We start from the raw sequence: 18,035 nt of genomic DNA on the forward strand, positions 1-18,035 counted from the left end.
GAAGCTTTTTATTAGGCATCTGAACGCACATTGTACAACAAGGGTGTGTTTTTTCTTCTTTCACTATTCTCTTGCAACTTCGATGACTAATGGGGTCTAAATTTTTACAGGTTTGTTATTTTACGCATAGCCTATGCTGGGATACACCAAGTGAGAATACTGGTCTTTGACAATAACCATGGGTGTCCAGTGTCTTTAAGCAAAAAAACATGCTGCATGATTGGCATAATTCAGGAGATCGATATCAACTAAATGGGGTGAGATGAGGGGTGAGGAGGACAGATAGGTACAGATCATGATGATCATGAGGGATAGAGGGTCAATCGAAAACTCGTGGAAGGTTTGCGGGAAAATGAATACAATTACAATTACATCAAGCATGCAGTCCACTTATTCTTTATCAAAGTAACGCACGCAAGGGGGGGGGAGGACTACTTCTCCGGTGTATACTATTAACTTGACCGAGTGAGAGACACGAGGTACAGACATGTATCCCCTTTAAACCATCCGTTCCCTGTCTATATACTGAATAATATTTCCATTACACAAACTATTGGAACAGCCTGCGTCCCCTAAATGGATGAATAAACCACGTGGCTTGCTCGTACGTATCTCACCCTAAGTAGTTTATCAACATAGTTTCCCCTTTTGAATCGCGATAAATGATACGTACACAACCTAACGGAATGGGTTTGTGGGGTCCTGCTGTTATTATTTTTCTTTAAAAGGATCAATCATTGGGTCCATTGCGTAAAATACCCCACACGGACCCTCCCGTAAGCCCACACTTCCCTTGTGTGTGTTGTGTCACCATCAGAGAAGTTTAGTTCAAACATCATCGCATGTTTAGATGTCTATTAAAACATGAAACTGTTGGGTTTGTGAGTCATCTCAATATGTACCCGTTTTTGTTTTTATTTTAACGAAAAGAACAAGGGGGTTAGTCTACAAATCAAGACTACCTCAGTGAATTCTTTAGAGGATTTCAAGGGGAGGGGCGGTTTACTAATGTGCACTAGGAACATCGTGCTAAAGAATAATAACTTTTTTTGTGTGTGGGGGGGGGGGGGGTACCCGCTGCCCCATATTGGGCGTAATTATCATTGAGGGTGCTGTTTAAGCTTGTGACGTCATATCAAAGGGGGCTTCATTGGTAAATAATTATTTTAAAGTAGGACTCCTAAATAAAACCAAACCCCAAGCAAACAAACAAACAAACCAAAACCCCCAAACAAAACCCTGGTAAGAACTTTGAGACAAACTGACAACGTTTTCCGGGACGCCGGTTTAAAGGACACGGCTGTTTTATGTGTCTAATGATTTTATTGCGCCACCCTGATTAATTAAACACCACAGCATAGGAATGTTTTATTTTGTATTTCTTATAATAACCGGACACACCGATGTACATCAAATACACAGCCAGAAAAAAATGATCTGCTTTTAGGTTTAAACAAGCCCTAAACACTACAGGGAACTAACGTCAGTTCAAAATGTCATCACTGAATATTTTAGCTTCTTAAAAAAAAACAAAAAAAACGGTGTTTTGTGTATTGTTACTAGTCACTATGTGATGGATAGCATTGTGAGCAATCCTAGTTGTACAGCTTCATTGTTACCAAAGTGCTTATAAAATGAAAAATTATAAAAGTTTTATTCTGAAGAATACCATAATCTAAAAGGTGGAATAATACAGGCTGATTGCTAGTATATAATCTACCGTGCTGTTAAGTTTTTTTTATTACCAAGATACGCAAAAAAGAGTGTTAATTTTAAAGATATGTATGCATAAATTGCACTGCGCTTTAAAAAAGAAAACCAGGAATAAGGCCAATTTTGACAGTCTCAAAAAACAAGATGTGATTTTTTTATTTTTTTTTTATTTTTTCTAAACACGATTCTGCTGTTTAGCGCAAGCAAGAACCTTTCTCCCGACATGAAATCGCTTTAATTATTAGCTACAAGAATACAACAGTAAAATTACAGCTTTACCGAACATTTATATTTCATATAGGCCAACACGTATACATCATCTACTGCACATACATTGGTTAGTTGTTTGTCGCCATTCATCTGAATGTTCATTCGATCGGGATACTGTCCCCAGTACAATCTATCCCGAATGGGGTATATTGTCACCCAAACAGGAATCTTGATCTCCAAGGGGGTTTTAATGACCCGATGGGGGCTTGTTTGCATTAGTTATGCTCGAAGGATGAATATCACCAAATGTATACCCCCCTTTGGGCTAATCTTATTGACCCAATTCACCAGAGGTCGTCAGCACAATAATCTTGGTTCCACCATTTTGGGAGTCGATGTTCCTGTGTGCTATACAGAGTAGTGCGCATTCTAGGCCTCACAGTGTTTCCACAATAACCATTTAATTACGCACAATTTGAATCCCAAAATGACGAGCCCTGAGAACAGTAGCTGTGACGTTGGTGCAAGGAGTCAATACAGTACCCCGATCAGAGCCAGTATTCATGAAATACCCCAATCAGGAACCAAAGGGGTTAATACAGTACCCGATTGGTACCAGTCTCTAAGTGACAAATGACACCAGGTCTACACAATATTTAAGCTCACAGGGTCAATGTCACCAACCACATACCCCAAACGGATCCTATTATCCCAATGAGGGTACAAATGCTCCCAATTTAGAATACCTTTGAATAACTGCAACTCTTTCGTCTACACTATGGATTAACTAGGTTTTTCTCTTCTCTTCAATCTTCTCTACAATCTCTAATCAGAAAACTGCGACATTCAAGACCACATAATATTTAATAATTACATATGTCCAATTGTTAAATCTCAGTCCAGCCTATTCTCATGAATACGAATACAAAAACGCATACTCCAGGGGGAGAGTCCGATTACTGGATCCTAGGATCGGATTCAGGACACCCCCCTATAATCACCACTTTCCCTTCCCCGACCCCAACGCACAGCTTTCCACACCAAACCCCCATCAAACCGTCTAGTTTCTGAATGACATACTTTATACAGGTTTTCATTCCATAAGGCAACATAAAGGGAGTAATCCAAAAAAAGATAGTGGCACTTCACAAAAAAAAAAAAAAAATGAACTCATCACATCATGAAAGGACTTACAGTGAATGAATCGTTCAAGTTGTAGAAACTACCGAATCTTTCAAGTAATCATTATCCTAAAGAAGTACTCTAAAGAATGTAAATTATTATAGTACATTAATTAGCATAAGGTGCATCCTTCACACTGAGAACAGTAAGTTATACTCGACTCTTTATGACCATACTATACTAATACAAGCAGGGTACGGGTGACTGCACTCATATCCCTTATTGCTACACAGTAACATCTAAACTAGACTTAGCCGAGGCTCCGTATTGTGTCAGCTTAAAAGCCAAACCCAGACAAAAGTTATTCATTTTGAAATCTTAAAAGTTTATAAAATCGTGATCACAATGATCTCACATCACATCTGGTCAAGAATGTATTTGTAATCACCCAAAAAGAAGAAAAAAATCTCAAGAAAAATGTGCAGTTCTCTAAATATTCAAACATCTGCACATGAAAGCCAGGAATGGGTTATCAATAAAAAATCGCCTTGTGAAAAAGGAAAAAACAAAATTGGCCCCCCGATTTCTTTTTATTTATTTATTTAAGAATAGTTCATACAAGACCATGAAGAAATGTACTTATAACATTTAGTTTGACTACATCTACAGCTACACTTTGAGTCACAAATAGAAAGGCAGACTTCAATCCCAGACAAAGTCACACTATTCTTCTTCACCTCTTTTCCCCTCCCCCCTTTTTTTTTTTTTTTCTTTCTTAAACACAAGCACAACGATGACTGAAATAGCAAAAATTTGAAACAAGTACTACAATCTTTTATTTTCTTTTCAATTTCATTAACCAAGATAGAGGTTTTTTTTTTTAATTCACAGTTTCATTTTCGGGTAAACAAGTTGACCATAAACATGATCACAAGCAAGAAAATTTAAATCCAGTCAAAAATTCATTTAAATTTTAAACACCAATCCAGTCATAACCCCCAAAAACTCCTTCTCATTTTAAATCACATGACCTAATTCTGGAAAATAGAAAATGGAAAATCAAATTTCGAATCCAATTCTTTGGTCCTACAGATCAACCGCTGGCTGTAGTCTGTTTTTTTTATTTATTTTTAACTCTGCTGTTACAGCTGTTTAAAACGTTTCGCCATAACCACACATTCAAGCTAAACCCAGTGCGGAAACTTAAGCTTTTTAAAGCCAATAGTACTAGAACAAACCGCTTTTCATAAAAGCATCCTCAAATCTTAACAATCTCGCAATTGATTGTTATTTCACTCCCTGACTGATTTCAGTCCAACACTCTACATGTTCTGCTTCCATCTAAAGCTAATTGCTTGCTTCAATTTAAATCCCATCTCAACTCTGAAGGAATATTTCTTATTGTTTGACAATTGCAATTTCTACCAAATAATGTAACAGTACTTTCAGTAAGTTTTAAAACAAAAGAAAAATTTAATTGAAAAAGTTGTATACTCAAATGTCGCTAAACTAAAAGACGCTGTGCCAAGATGACGACGACGTGGAAATTCTTGACTTGAAACAACAAACAGGCAGTTCCACCTCAGTCAGTTTCCTCCGTTATCTGTAATTCTACCACTCCTTTTCCTTCATGACTCTAAAGATAATAAAGAAAAGAGAAAAAAAAATCCATACTTGATTAAAAAGAATTTCACAACATAAAAAAAATACTCTCAGCTACATCTTGAAAGTTTCCCCCCGTTTTTTATTCTCTCCCTCCAAAACTTTCTCCAAAAGGTAGTAAGTTCAGCCTTCAGTAGAAATCCCATGTCATTAGAAAATTGATATGTTTCAGTATTTGGAAAGTGATTACAAGTACATCGATGGTTCATTAAACAACCGAACCACTCGACCATGAACCATCTCAATTGCGAGGAAGAATTCGTCGGATACTGCTCCCTGGAGGTTTTAGAAAAAACCCGGAGTCGTACCGACCTTGAATTTTTAAAAGGTACACCACTTAAATCCTGCAGTTGATAGGAGCTACTACGTCCCATTAAGCCTCAACTCAATACAAGTTAACAACCAGGAAATATACATCTGTGATCAACAACAATTGGATCACTTCGGCCGATCAATCGTGGATCACATGGGATTTGTACAACAAAAGCGAACTTAGTGCGCTGTGGCGTTGAAAACCACACTGCAAGATTGTTTCCCCGAGAGAGTCCATGAGCACATGACTGATTTCAAATCAGCAGACACCTTAAGTTTTACTTTGTAAACGTAAGTGTGAGGTAGCTGGAAATAATTCTCTTTCTGTGAATGGGCCGAGGTTTCTTCGATTGGATTGCAACACCCCGGTCCCAAGAGTTCAAACAAAACAATATCCGAAAGATTCTTGATAATGGCACTTTGTGTGGTTAGTGTTTGATAGGATGGTAGCTACAGAGCTATTTGGGAGGAAGGATACGGCATGTTAGTTACGGCATCAATACCACACAAGTTAGTGCGTTAGTAAAAAGCGGTTAAGTTCCAACGAGCAATTCAACATTCAAACTTGAAGGTAGATGAAGAGTGTCTTTGAGGGGGAGGGTTAGAGGAAAATAATCCCCTCAAAAACATCTTGCTACCAAGGGTGGACCCCGCCCCCTGGAAACCCAAACTACTGAGTCAGCAAATGAAACAATGATTGTTATATTATTATTATTTATAAGGAAACAAGAAATTATGATTAATGTTGTATCATCCCTACATAATATGTAATACTATTACTATCAGTTTATTTTAGTAAGCTGGGGACGTATCTGATTATTGTGAACTCCCTAGGCTACCTGCTGTATGGCATACAGTCAATTGGTAATTTGGATAATCTATTTTATTCCATTTACAAAAATAAATAAATATTTTTAACCTTTCAAATCCCACCTCGGCTGCCACTTTAGTTATTTTTGGCAGGACCCCAAAAAACTCTTTAAATCATACATTAATGAAAAGCAAAACACTTAGAGTTACTAACCGATAAATATTAATCAATTAGTCGAATGGTTGATTTTTGACATGATTTTTACAGGGCTTTTAGGCACTATTTAACCACAGAGAAAGTTTTTGTCCAATTAGGGAGAAACTGTGGATCAGGCGTCTTTAGACCATTCAACCACATGGTCTAAACATCAAGGAAGGAAATTATTAGTGTTTTGTCACTGCCCTCTCCTTTTTAACACACGATATCCCCCATTTAGTCTGCCTCATTAACAAATTAATTAGTTTTCTCTCCCTCTTCCCATCATTTACTTTGTCTTTTGTGTTTCCCTAGTGGTCAAAACAAACCCCTTCACCCAAACTCCAGCCCCTTTTGTTACCCTCCTCTTGGTTCATCGCTTGCTTTCTCTGTGTCCTTTCTTGCATATCATCTATTTTCACTTGACTGCTTTTGCTACACCAGTTTACCTGTTTACATTTGTTGTGTTTTGTCATTCAAGAAAAACTCTACTGGGTGGAAACTTCAGGCCACTAACTACTTGTTAGCGATATTAATCAAATTGATTGATTCACTGATTTGAGACAAACAAAGCACTGACTGGTGGATAATTTCTCTGTGTGCTATTCTTCTACTTGACTGCTTTTGTAATACCACTTTTGTGTTGTCATTTAGCCTTAGAGAAAGAATCTTCTGGGGGCCGAAAGATCAGGCCACAAACTCGGTGGCTTGACTAAAATCAGATTTTGAGACAAACAAAACATTGACTCTTGGATAATTTTCTTTCTTCAAAAACAAAGCAAAACTGTAGCGTGACTATATAGTTGGCCGAATAAACAAGTAGAAATAGCACTCACAGCAACCGTGTGGTCACTTTTATTTTAAACACGTTCTCGCATTTGTAACCCCTCCAAAGAAATCATCATTTTATTTACAAATTCTTAATTTTGTTGATAAATGATCAGAATATCTCGATGATTGAACACCACTCTGTTTCTACGAGAAGGTTTATCGAAATGAAACGTACACCAGGCTCGTGGAATCTCAATTGACTTAGGTATCATTATGACTTCAAAACAAATTTGCAAGATAACTCAAGAACACTCATAGTATGTACCTTGTACTTTGTTTACAAATGATCAAGTTTAAGACGCTGGTAAATTTGATATTACAAGTGGTGTCAGCTGAGGAAATATGTAAACATACATGTACTACCTCAATAATAAGCGATGTGTGTTATTTGCCTGCAAATTGACACTCGTAATTTGCAAGCTCTTTTATAAATGACCTCCTTCCCCACAACCAAAATGCACGGATTAAGACGCTTACTGCAATCAGTCACTAAAGAACGTATATTGGAGCAGACATTGGGGCCAATTTCATAGAGCTGTTCAAGTAGAAAATATTGCTTAACAATTTTCTGCTTAGCAGAAATGAGCTGGATACTGCTCACAAATTGTACATGTGGCATAGTAGTTTTGGTCGGTAACCTATGCATTGAAGCATAGGCAGGCAGCCCTTAGAAAAACCCTTAGGAACAGCCAAAGCCTTTATTCAAGAGAGCCTTTTCGTGTGTTGCTCTTTTGGGGTAACAAACTTGGATATTCTATATTTATACTATGGTAAATATTCATGTATAGAAACTTCTCCTTAACAGACCACTATGGTACTTATAAGTCGACTTACATGTTACGTTTGCCACAGATGCAAGAAAACATGAAAGAGGTAAAATTGGTTAGTGTAAAGGGACAATACTTTCTTATGCAGGTAAAACCATGCTTATAATAAAACGTAACAAATATAAACTAAGTTATCAAACTATTTTCTGCAACATGTAAATGAAAACTTCCGTTCTTGTAAGAGGAATGAAAACCTTATGTTATGTAAAAAATAAAATAAAAATGTGCATAGAAGTTTTCAATTTTTTTTTAACGTCACTAAGAAAACAAAATCCTTACTTCAGTTAAGCCAACATGTACACAAGATTTTTTTTATTATTAATTTAAAGTAACAAAAAGTTAAATTAAAAACTACTTCAAGATCTTTAAACAAAATGCTATGAAAAAAACATGACTAAAGAAACTGTTCACTACAGTGTACGCCTTTAAAGTTATGTAGCTATTGTTATTAAGAAAACAATGGAAGTATTAAAGGGACATTAGGAGAAAGAAAATATCAGTTATAATTATGACTTACATCTGATAGTTATGACTTGACTTAGTACAAATCGTCATAAATATGACCTATGTTTATCTCATTAATATGACTTAAATGACACAAGGTCAAACATGTCTTAATGCCAACTCGTAATTTATGAGATAAATATCATATTTGGTTTGCAGTAACACCATGTGTGCATCTACTTGCCAGGTAGAGTTTGTTCTTTAGAGAACTGTCTTGCTATATATTCTACTCCCGAACAGTCCGAAACATCTACTTTGCGATAGTAGAATATATGCAAGACAGTTCTCTAAAGAACAAGCTCTACCTGGCAAGTAGATACACACATGGTGTTACCGCAAACCAAATATATATTGATCCCTCACCATGCAATTCCTCAAAACACATAAATGTCATAATTATGACTTTCTTTTATTTTTTTCTCAACGTCCCTTTAATCCTTGCATAGAAAACAGCCCCTGACTAAATAAATACACACTGGAAGTTGAAGGAACTCTACACCTTGAGTCAAATCAAAACATGTCCATAAAGTGCGTATTTATTGAAATCTAAATTTCCTCATCGGTCCAAACTGTCTTATCTTGATTTTGTATTAGCATTGAAGCACACACAAGAGATTTTCTCTGTAATTATGTCAACGATGCGATAGATTTGTGTGTACCACCGAGACATTTTTTGGCAACATCTTTGTGTGGCTTCAGACACACATGTTTCGGAATTTTTGTTTTAGCATTTGAGAAAAAATCTATTAGGGTTGAAACATCAGGCATTTGTAATTTTTTTTAGATACATTTTTGTCAATTAGCAGTTAACATACTCTGGAAAAATGGATGTTTATTTTTCTTGTCAAAATCCTTTCACAAAAACAGCAAGGGCAGATCCCGATTTATTTGTACACATTTTAAAAACACTGAAGTCATTCAAGCTGGAATGACATCCCAGGATGTTAGTGTGGCACCTTGACTTCCTATCTTGTATGAAATGTATTTTCAAAGGACACATTTTGATTCTTTCCCAATGGTGTACAGACCCTTTCACTTTGAGAAGGTACATTTAAAGCCAGTGGACACTATTGGTAATTACTCCAAATATTTATGAGCATAAAACCTCACTTGGTAATGAGTAATGGGGAGAGGTTGGTAGTATTAAACATTGTGAGAAACGGCTTCCTCTAAAGTGGAGTAGTTTTCGAGAGAGAAGTAATTTTCCACGAATTTGATTTTGAGACCTCAGATTTAGAATTTGAGGTCTCGAAATCAAGCATCTGAAAGCACACAACTCCGTGTGACAAGGGTGTTTTTTCCTCTCATTATTATCTCGCAACTTCGACGACCGATTGAGCTCAGATTTTCACAGGTTTGTTATTTTATGCATATGTTGAGATACAGCAGGTGAGAAGACTGGTCTTTGACAATTACCAATAGTGTCCAGTGTCTTTAACACCCATGCCAAGCAAGCGCAACTACACTCTACACATGATGACTATGAGTCAGCACTTTTGGCCCTCACACCATGCAGTCAAAAGCTTACAGGGTCTTCATGGACAACATTCAGGGTCTTTCTGTTGAGCTTTAGACTAAAGAAACCAGCAAGAAGCAAGGAGCCTTTTGCAATACTCGCTGATAATACAGTAGAGTAACAGCAGCAATTTGTGAATTTTAAAAATGTTGTACCTTATCTAGATGAAAATGTAATAAACATATTAGCAGCATTAGCTTGGCCAACATTACCAATGTTGTACGTTATCTTGATACACTATTCACAAGAGACCAATTTAGCAAGGGTGCCTTGCTTAATTTTAGCATGGTTGTAAAATGTAGCAATGTTTGACAAGAATTTACGAGAGAACTTGGACAGTAGAACAAATTTTTGTCCTTTTACACAAGGTACATTTTGTAAGATTTTACAACCATGCTACAATTTAGCAAGGGACCCTTGCTAAATTGCTATGTGTGAAAGGGGCTCTTAGCAGTAGCGAACTGGCCACTAATTAACAATGTTGTACTTTATCTTGATTCCGAGTCAGTAAACACACTTTTGTCTTTTTCACAAATGCTTTACGAGTAACTTGATTTAGAGAGAGTGTTATGCATAAAAGAAGCTGCAGTTTTGCTGTGTTTTGCCGTTAACTAGAAACGCAAAAATCTACGTACATTTTGTATGCCTTTTATGTCACTGTATTATTTGTTTGTTGTCCATGAATACCCTGGATGTCCAAACCACCAACAGATACACAAACAATGCACACAATCACAAGATGGAGCGGATGGTCTAGCAAAAGTCTGGCAGCTAAGCTAGGCTAGGCTAGGCTAGGCTAAGCTAGGCTACTTTAGGTTTGACTCCACACAAAAGCACACCAAGCTCAAAATTCAAGTCAGCTCTTGAAGAAAGTGTAATAGCGGGAAAATACGAATCTTTTATTTTCACTCCCTTATCTTTTTGTTTTTCTTTTGGAGGAGGGAGGGGGCATAACTATGGAGTCTGCAAAACTCCCGTACCACACAGTTTTAAACACTGTGTGAAACGGAAAATCGACCGGTCTTGAAAACCAACACCAAGGTAGTTGTACTTCAGTTTACCGATGACACCCAAGGAAGGAGCTGTCTCTACTTGACTACAAAGCAAGCAAGTCAAAGCTATGAAGTCTGTGCACACACTGGGGCTTGCTCAGTTTAGTATCTCAACTCATACATCAACAACCAGGGTTAGGCTGTATCTGAATACGCCTCTCTTGATATTTTATGCATGAGGTACGCCACAATGCTAACCCAAAACAATGTGATGGGCGCAGCCACTGCAAGTGATGCCGGACTTGCGTCCATAGTCTCATTTTGGGTAAGAATTATGACATCACGCATAAATATTAAGAGAGGCGTATTGGCGGCTACGGCTGTTGCTATGTGTGTTGCTAAGGGCATCTGTTACTTCAATGCACGATGTCGCGGAAATCTAGCCATAGCAGCTAATTCCGACACGGCCAAAACTATTCATAACATTACCCACTAGTCTCTTTTACAAAAGTATTACCCCCCCACTGATGTCTGAGGTCCCTTTGAATTTGAGTTAAGCGTGCATAAGTTCCAAGGGTAGACATTATTGCAACATTTCAAAGGTACAAGGAGGGTCAATCTCACAAAGATAGTCCTAACTTAGGACTTGTAATGAGACAAGGAGTTGTTAAAAACTTAAGACTAGTACCCGAGATTAGACTAGTCTTCTTCTCCCCAATGTTTACACTAAACTTTGAAACAGACTGCATTCTAAACACTCGGATGGTCACTGAACTAGCCCCTTGCACTAAACACATTAATGTAAAGCACTACAGCAAAAAAAAAAAAACCTATACTAATCTATAGCATTCTACAGCAGGTAACTGAAGTACAACATCCCTAAGTGTTTTGTTTTGTGGGAGAGAAAGGGGCCGAGGGAAGGGTGCAAGCCAGGAAAGGGGGCCAGGAAAGGGGGCGAGGGAAGATGGGTTTGGGGGAGGGGGACTAGTCTAAACCTGGTCAGTTACCTCAGCTGCATTGTTGGCAGAATTCACGTCACCGGCTGCTGACAAACAAAGACACAGGGTGTATATATGTACATAGAAGAATCAATAACAGACATCAGGAGGACAGATAACGCAAACTGGTTTACCAGGACTGTCAAATTATGTATACCCCTGCAGTTGGGTACAAGGACAAGGTTAGTTGCAGATTTTTTAAATCTTTAATTTCATTGCCATCCTCACATTTCAGGAGACTTGACGATAGCATGAAGGCACAGATTTTGATTGTATTTGTTTTCCTTTCTTTTTTTCTCCATGCCGGGTGAGCCATTTTATTGATATTTCATGATAATATGACCGAGCAGGTGATGGAACTGGTTCATTCACACCCACCAGTCTGAATGTTGTAGTCCGAGGCCAAGGGGACCTCATCACAACCTTTCTGTTTACCAGACAGTCAAACGTTTCATAGTTTGTTGTGCAACCTGTGGTCTGCCCCATAAGCCATTTTCACACTGCATCTCTTATCCCCTTGTTATTCAGCCCTGGGCGTTTTTAACACCACGGTTACCCCAGCGCACTTTCAGTCTACCCTTCTAGGTCCAGATTTCACCGCGGTTCCGGTTGCACATTTCAAGAATACCCTAGGGTTTTATACCGCTTACCCCTACATTAGAGCAGAGGTATGTAAGCCATTCCCCCCCCCCCCCCCCCCCCCCCCGGTTGCCTCGAGGGAATAGAGTAGCACGAAAAGGGCTTGAGGTATTTGTCCTCAGTTTCATAAGAAAGCGACAAGATCACTGAAGTTTTAAAAAATGTTCACTGCAAATGACAGACCGGGTTTTTTTTTAATGCGTAATTTGTCGCTCCTACACCACACTAAACACATAGAGCTCATGACAACATACCACAAAGCATCGCAAATCAAATCAACATACACATTTTTTAACAGCGCCCCCAAAGAGGGGGGCGATGGGGAAACAGACAAGATCAAACATTTACAGGGATACCTCGTAAGAACAAACACCCAGTTCCCGCTCTTGACCACACACAGATTAATTCCCAAAGCATTACCCAGCTCCTGGAAAAATGACTTAAGGATACATGTTTCTCTATGGCAACAGCTTGTACAATAAATGAACCATGTCGTCAAAGTTGTAAGCCTCTTTCCTAATTCAAGGAATTGTGACACCATAAGCTGGTGTATAGGCAGCGACTTGTGACTGAAGTTGAACGCACTTGACTTCAAATCACACACATCCCTTAGCAGTAAACTTCTAGATGAGCAGTCAAACATAATGTTCTGTTTACCATAACTGTACAACTAAAATGTTCATTAAACACAGATTTAAGATTCAAGTTAAGTGTAAAATCTACAATTTAGATTAATGAATCAGAATGAGTCACACTTGAGTGATGACGAAGAAAATGTGCATGCATTAAGAAATTCCCAATAGTGGGATCAAACAACGTTCCATTTTGTCTCAAAGACACTACCACACAAAAGTATCATCAGCAAGCATGATGTTTGGTCCTTGCAGAAAAGTAGGACTACTTTATCCAGTCACTAGGGCTCAACTTCACGTACAAGTAAATAATGGTACACGCTTCAATGGACACTTTTCAGGATATTTAACCAAAATTTGTCTGATTTTCTACCAGCAAAAAGAAATGAAATTGATATCAAACTAAAGTAGAAAGAATATGAATGATCAAACGTTTTAAAAACTTTTCCTGCCAATTCAAGGCATCGAATCTTAAGATTTGTGTTGTTGCTCATTTACAATGAAAATGGATTAAGCTAAAAGCTTATTGCCAATTAAGGTATTGCCATGCACTAAATGCTAGTTCAACACTAGTAGAACCTCAGCTTTTAAATACCGTATGGTTATATTGTGTAGAAAATAAATTGTGGCTAGGGCTATGGCTACAGCTTAAGAATACTCATTGACATATCTAGCCTCAATTTAAGCTGTCATTTCAGGTCAAGTCTTGAAAATACCAAAAACTGCCATTTGTTTTCAACATAGCCGTCCATCGAGACAAATACATGTAGGGGGCATTAGATTTAATACGGTGGTTCTTGTATATATTGTTTGTGTTTTACTTTTACTTGCCATCTCTTGTTTAAATTTTCATAACAATATTAATTTGTTATCTTTTTATGAGCAAGGTCTGAGAGGGCACATCTTTTTGGATGACAGTTTTTTTTTACTTTTGCCTTTCCCTGGATGGCTTCTGCTTGTTTTTATAATGATTGAATTTTCCGAAGAATTAAAATCTAAAATAAAATATAAAATGAACACCTTTGCGTAACTACCCAAAAGTGAAACGACTGGATCTTAGTGTTGTTTGTCTGTCATCAACTGTCACTACTAGCTGTTTGTTTGTTATCAATGTTTGATGTTAGATCACCATGCAGGTTACATTTGAATTGGTTACGTATAATTATGTGGTGAATCAGATTAAATGAGATTGGAGTAGTTGGTATGTGTTACATGCACCCGGTGTCGATTTCACAAAGAGTTAGGACTAGTCCTATGAGATATTAAAAACTTAATGCTAGTCTTAAATTCAGACGAGTAACTCGTCCTAACTCGATACAAGACTAGTCTTAGCTCTTTGTGAAGTCCACCCCTGGAGAATTACAGTAAGGTGAGGCGTTAAATGGAGGTCTTTGGAACACTACAGAAATATCTCTTAATTAGGAGCTGCACTTAATGGAGATCACACCCAATTTCATAAATAAAATATACTTTGGTTTTACCTTTCAACCGATGTGCAATACAGAGCACTGTATACTTGGTGCCCCTCACCCCAGAGCCGTTTATTCAAAGAGTTGCAACACAAAGTGATCAGGCCCAATTTCATGGCTCTGCTTACCGTAAGCAAAGAATCGGCGCTTCCGGAAGCAGGGAATTCCGCGCTTATGTCAAGGAGATTTTACTGGTTAGCTGGGAATTTTAGCTTCTGCGCACTTATGTTCCTAGGCATTATAACCTTACACAGCTAGCACAGCAATTCGGCGCTTGCAAGTAAGTGGAGAATAGTTATTTGACCACGTGGTTGCTGGACACAATGTTTTGGTCCAAATGCAGCACAACCCAATGGGCAGACTAGTATGCTGGCACCCTCTATTTGCACATGCATTTTATTTTGAACCAAATTAGCTTCAAATTGCAAGTTGTCGCAATTCTCTAAATATACGTCTCTGCCCCGCCCCAAGAGTCCATTTTGAAAAACCCCAAAACAATTTGAAAACATTTGCCATTCTAGAAGGTGATATTTTCCACTTTGCTTCCCGAATATTTCATTGGGTGAATTTAGACCAACACACAACTTCTTCAATATTATTTTTGAGGCATTACTTAAAAAAAAAAAAAAAAACCTATAAATAAAAAGAGAGATTGGAAATTAAATCAAGGCAAACAGAGGCTGGATAGTATTTATCCGGCCTCCTTTCATTCCCTTCTGCAAATCTAAATTGTTTAAAAAACCTCTGCTGATCCTACAACTAACCTTAAATATTAATTTCTATTCAACCATGTCAAACCCCAACTTGCATACAAGTAATAAGTATGCTTTTCCCATCAAGTCAATTTTAAATGTCTTGAGGATTTGTTGTAATTTCCTGAAGTTAAGCGTTTTTCTCCTTGGTAAACAAATATCTTTGACTCCTAATATATATTCTTAAAGGCACTGGAACCATTGGTAATTACTCAAAATAATTGCATAAAAACTTACTCCACTGGAGAGCTGTTTATGATTTAAAACATTGTGAGTGAAACGGCTCCCTCTGATGTAATGTAGTTTTTGAGAATATAAGTAATTACTCACTAAAATATTTGAATTGAATTCAAGACGTCAGCTGAGGTTTTAAAGTCAAGACATCTGAAAGCACACAACTTGTGCGACAAGCGTGTTTTTTTTCTTCCATTGTTCTCTCGCACTTTCAACGACCAATTGAGTTAAAATTTTACCAGGTTTGCTACTTTGTGCATATGTTGAGATACACCAAGTGAGAAGACTGGTCTTTGACAATTACCAAGGGCGCCAGTGGCTTTCAAGAGTGTATATATTTATATATATATTTATTTTTTAGCATGTTGCCTCAATGCTCCATTATTCTTTTCTCCAATGCCACTCGACATGAAACTGTTTTGACTTGGTTAAGACTTGAATGCCTGACCTAGTGATAAGCAAACAATTAATGGCCCCAGTCCTTTTGAATCCTCCACATTGGCAACTGCATATAAAAGGATTTGGGACTGAAAGACTAGAAAAAAAAAAACGCAAAAGACATCAAAATCTGCTAATTTCCAGACGAGGAAGGGAAAAAACCTTCCACTGTACATAGATAACAAATAGCGATTTTTCTCATCTTTAGAGGAACCATTAATTTTGAGTCAGGAAAAATGGGGACTATTTATCTCCAAAATGATAGGAAAAAAATAAAGAAACTACCCTTAAAATGACTTCCACTTAAGGTTAAGCATGCTATGCAGATCTGACCTAAATGGGATTACCATAGTAACGAGCCATTAAATTGAAAGTACCATACATCTTCAATATTTTAAGAGACTAAAAAGAACCACAAGACAACCAACTGTTTTGTCAAGGATGTATTTCTTTGGAGGCTTGGTATGGAGATTTAATACTTTAACTTCAAGGTTGAAACATCATTTTCAATTTTGTATGACTACCAAACTTCACGGAGGCAATGAAGGCGTTTGCCCCCATGCCTTGGTGCCCTTGAAATCCTGTAGGAACTTACAATGTCCTCCTAGGGTGCCCTTTACCAAAGAGAAAATGCCTCAGTGCTCTTACCTTTTCAAATACAAAGCAGAAGGCCTCCAACCCTATTCTTTGTCCTAATTTGCCTTTTTTTCTAATCTAAATAAGGGTTGGTATGATCCTATGGTCATATTTTGCTTGTATTGCTTCAAGTCACAGGGGATAAGATTCTTAAATGAAAGAAAACACAAACTCCAAAATAAGACATCCCACTACTCCATTAACACACGCTAAAAAGACGACCATTCTTTTCTAGTACCGACTTGGAAGTGCTAGTCAAAGTGTGCTCTTAATGTATTCAATGACCAACCAGCAGGGACAGTTAGCTTGGCATTTTACTAGTCCATCAACTTCTTCACTTGTCCATATCTCAAATAAAATAGAGATACTTTTCAAGACTGAACAAGCCAGCCGGACCACTTGGAGAGGATTTGAACTGGTCCCCAGGTGTTTGCAAAGACAGTGGACACTATTGGTAACTGTCAAAGACCAGTCTTCTCACTTGGTGTATCTCAACATATACATAAAATAAGACACCTGTGAAAGTTTGAGCTCAATTGGTCGTAGAAGTGAGATAATAATGAAAGAAAAAAACACACTTGTCAGACGAAGTTGTGTGCTTTCAGATGCTTGATTTTGAGACCTCAAATTCTAAATCTGAGGTCTCAAAATCAAATTCGTAGAAAATAACTTCTTTCTCAAAAACTATGTTACTTTAGAGGGAGCTATTTCTCACAGTGTTTTGTACTATCAACAGCTCCCCATAACTCACAACCAAATAAGGTTTTATGCTAATAATTAATTATTTAAAGTACCATTAGTGTCCACTGCCTTTACCTGGCATATGCAAAGTGGAACTATGTAACGGGAGAACGCTGCTCACAGTTGCCCGATAAAAATCGGGCAAATATTGTACTTTACTTGTGGCAAAAGATATCCACAGCAAAACCAAAGGTGATTAACAGGTGGAAACCCTCAAAACCACGACTTACACAATGTACACTCTACTGAAAAAAAAAATAGCCATGATATTTGGTCCTTGAAAAAAAGAGTAGGACAATTTTATCACAAGTATTGCAAGGGATGACCTACATGTACACACAGTGTATACTGTATAAGACTTGTCAGGCCATATAACAATTTTTCAGCTTTTTCCAAGGGCAAAACAAAAACGAAAAACAGACTTAAAAAGGAAGAATATCTTGCCCCAAAAAAATTTTAAACTTTGAGTAACTTGTTCCTGACCACCCAGTTTTAGCAAACTCTCGGAACATTTAGTAATTCTCTGTGGTGAGGAGTAAGATGAGATTGTGTCAGTTATGTGTGAGTGTGAGTGGAATGAAATGAGAAGGAAGCATGGGCTTACCTTGGTCGTCTTTGCTGTGAAGAAAAAATGAAAAAATGAACGAACCATTAACTTCAAGATTTCATGAATGAAAGAATCTGAGATATAAATACATGTTATTTGGTCCTTTGAAGTTACACCATAGACCTTTATACATTGCCATCTTTAAACGAGGTAAAACGATAATAAAACACATCAACACCCACAAGTTTGTATGC

General features: G+C 37.5%; 1 protein-coding gene across 6 annotated transcripts in view; it reads right to left on the reverse strand.

Annotated features, from left to right (window-relative positions):
* Positions 1–1,270: 1,270 nt before the first annotated feature.
* LOC139943761 (LLGL scribble cell polarity complex component 2-like) overlaps positions 1,271–18,035 on the reverse strand; it is a 99,534-nt gene continuing 82,769 nt past the window's right edge. For 4 of the 6 annotated variants that reach the window (XM_071940546.1, XM_071940547.1, XM_071940548.1 and 1 more), the window contains 3 exons: positions 17,839–17,852; positions 11,703–11,737; positions 1,271–4,681 (listed from right to left, as the gene is read on the reverse strand). In XM_071940546.1, the coding sequence (XP_071796647.1) occupies positions 4,628–4,681; positions 11,703–11,737; positions 17,839–17,852 (103 nt within the window). In that variant the 3' untranslated portion in view covers positions 1,271–4,627. The remainder of the gene's footprint in view (positions 4,682–11,702; positions 11,738–17,838; positions 17,853–18,035) is intronic. The other 2 variants (XM_071940549.1, XM_071940550.1) reach the window with 2 other exon arrangements.

This window comes from Asterias amurensis, chromosome 11 (genome assembly GCF_032118995.1).
Source record: "Asterias amurensis chromosome 11, ASM3211899v1".
NCBI classification, from domain to species: Eukaryota; Metazoa; Echinodermata; class Asteroidea; order Forcipulatida; family Asteriidae; genus Asterias; species Asterias amurensis.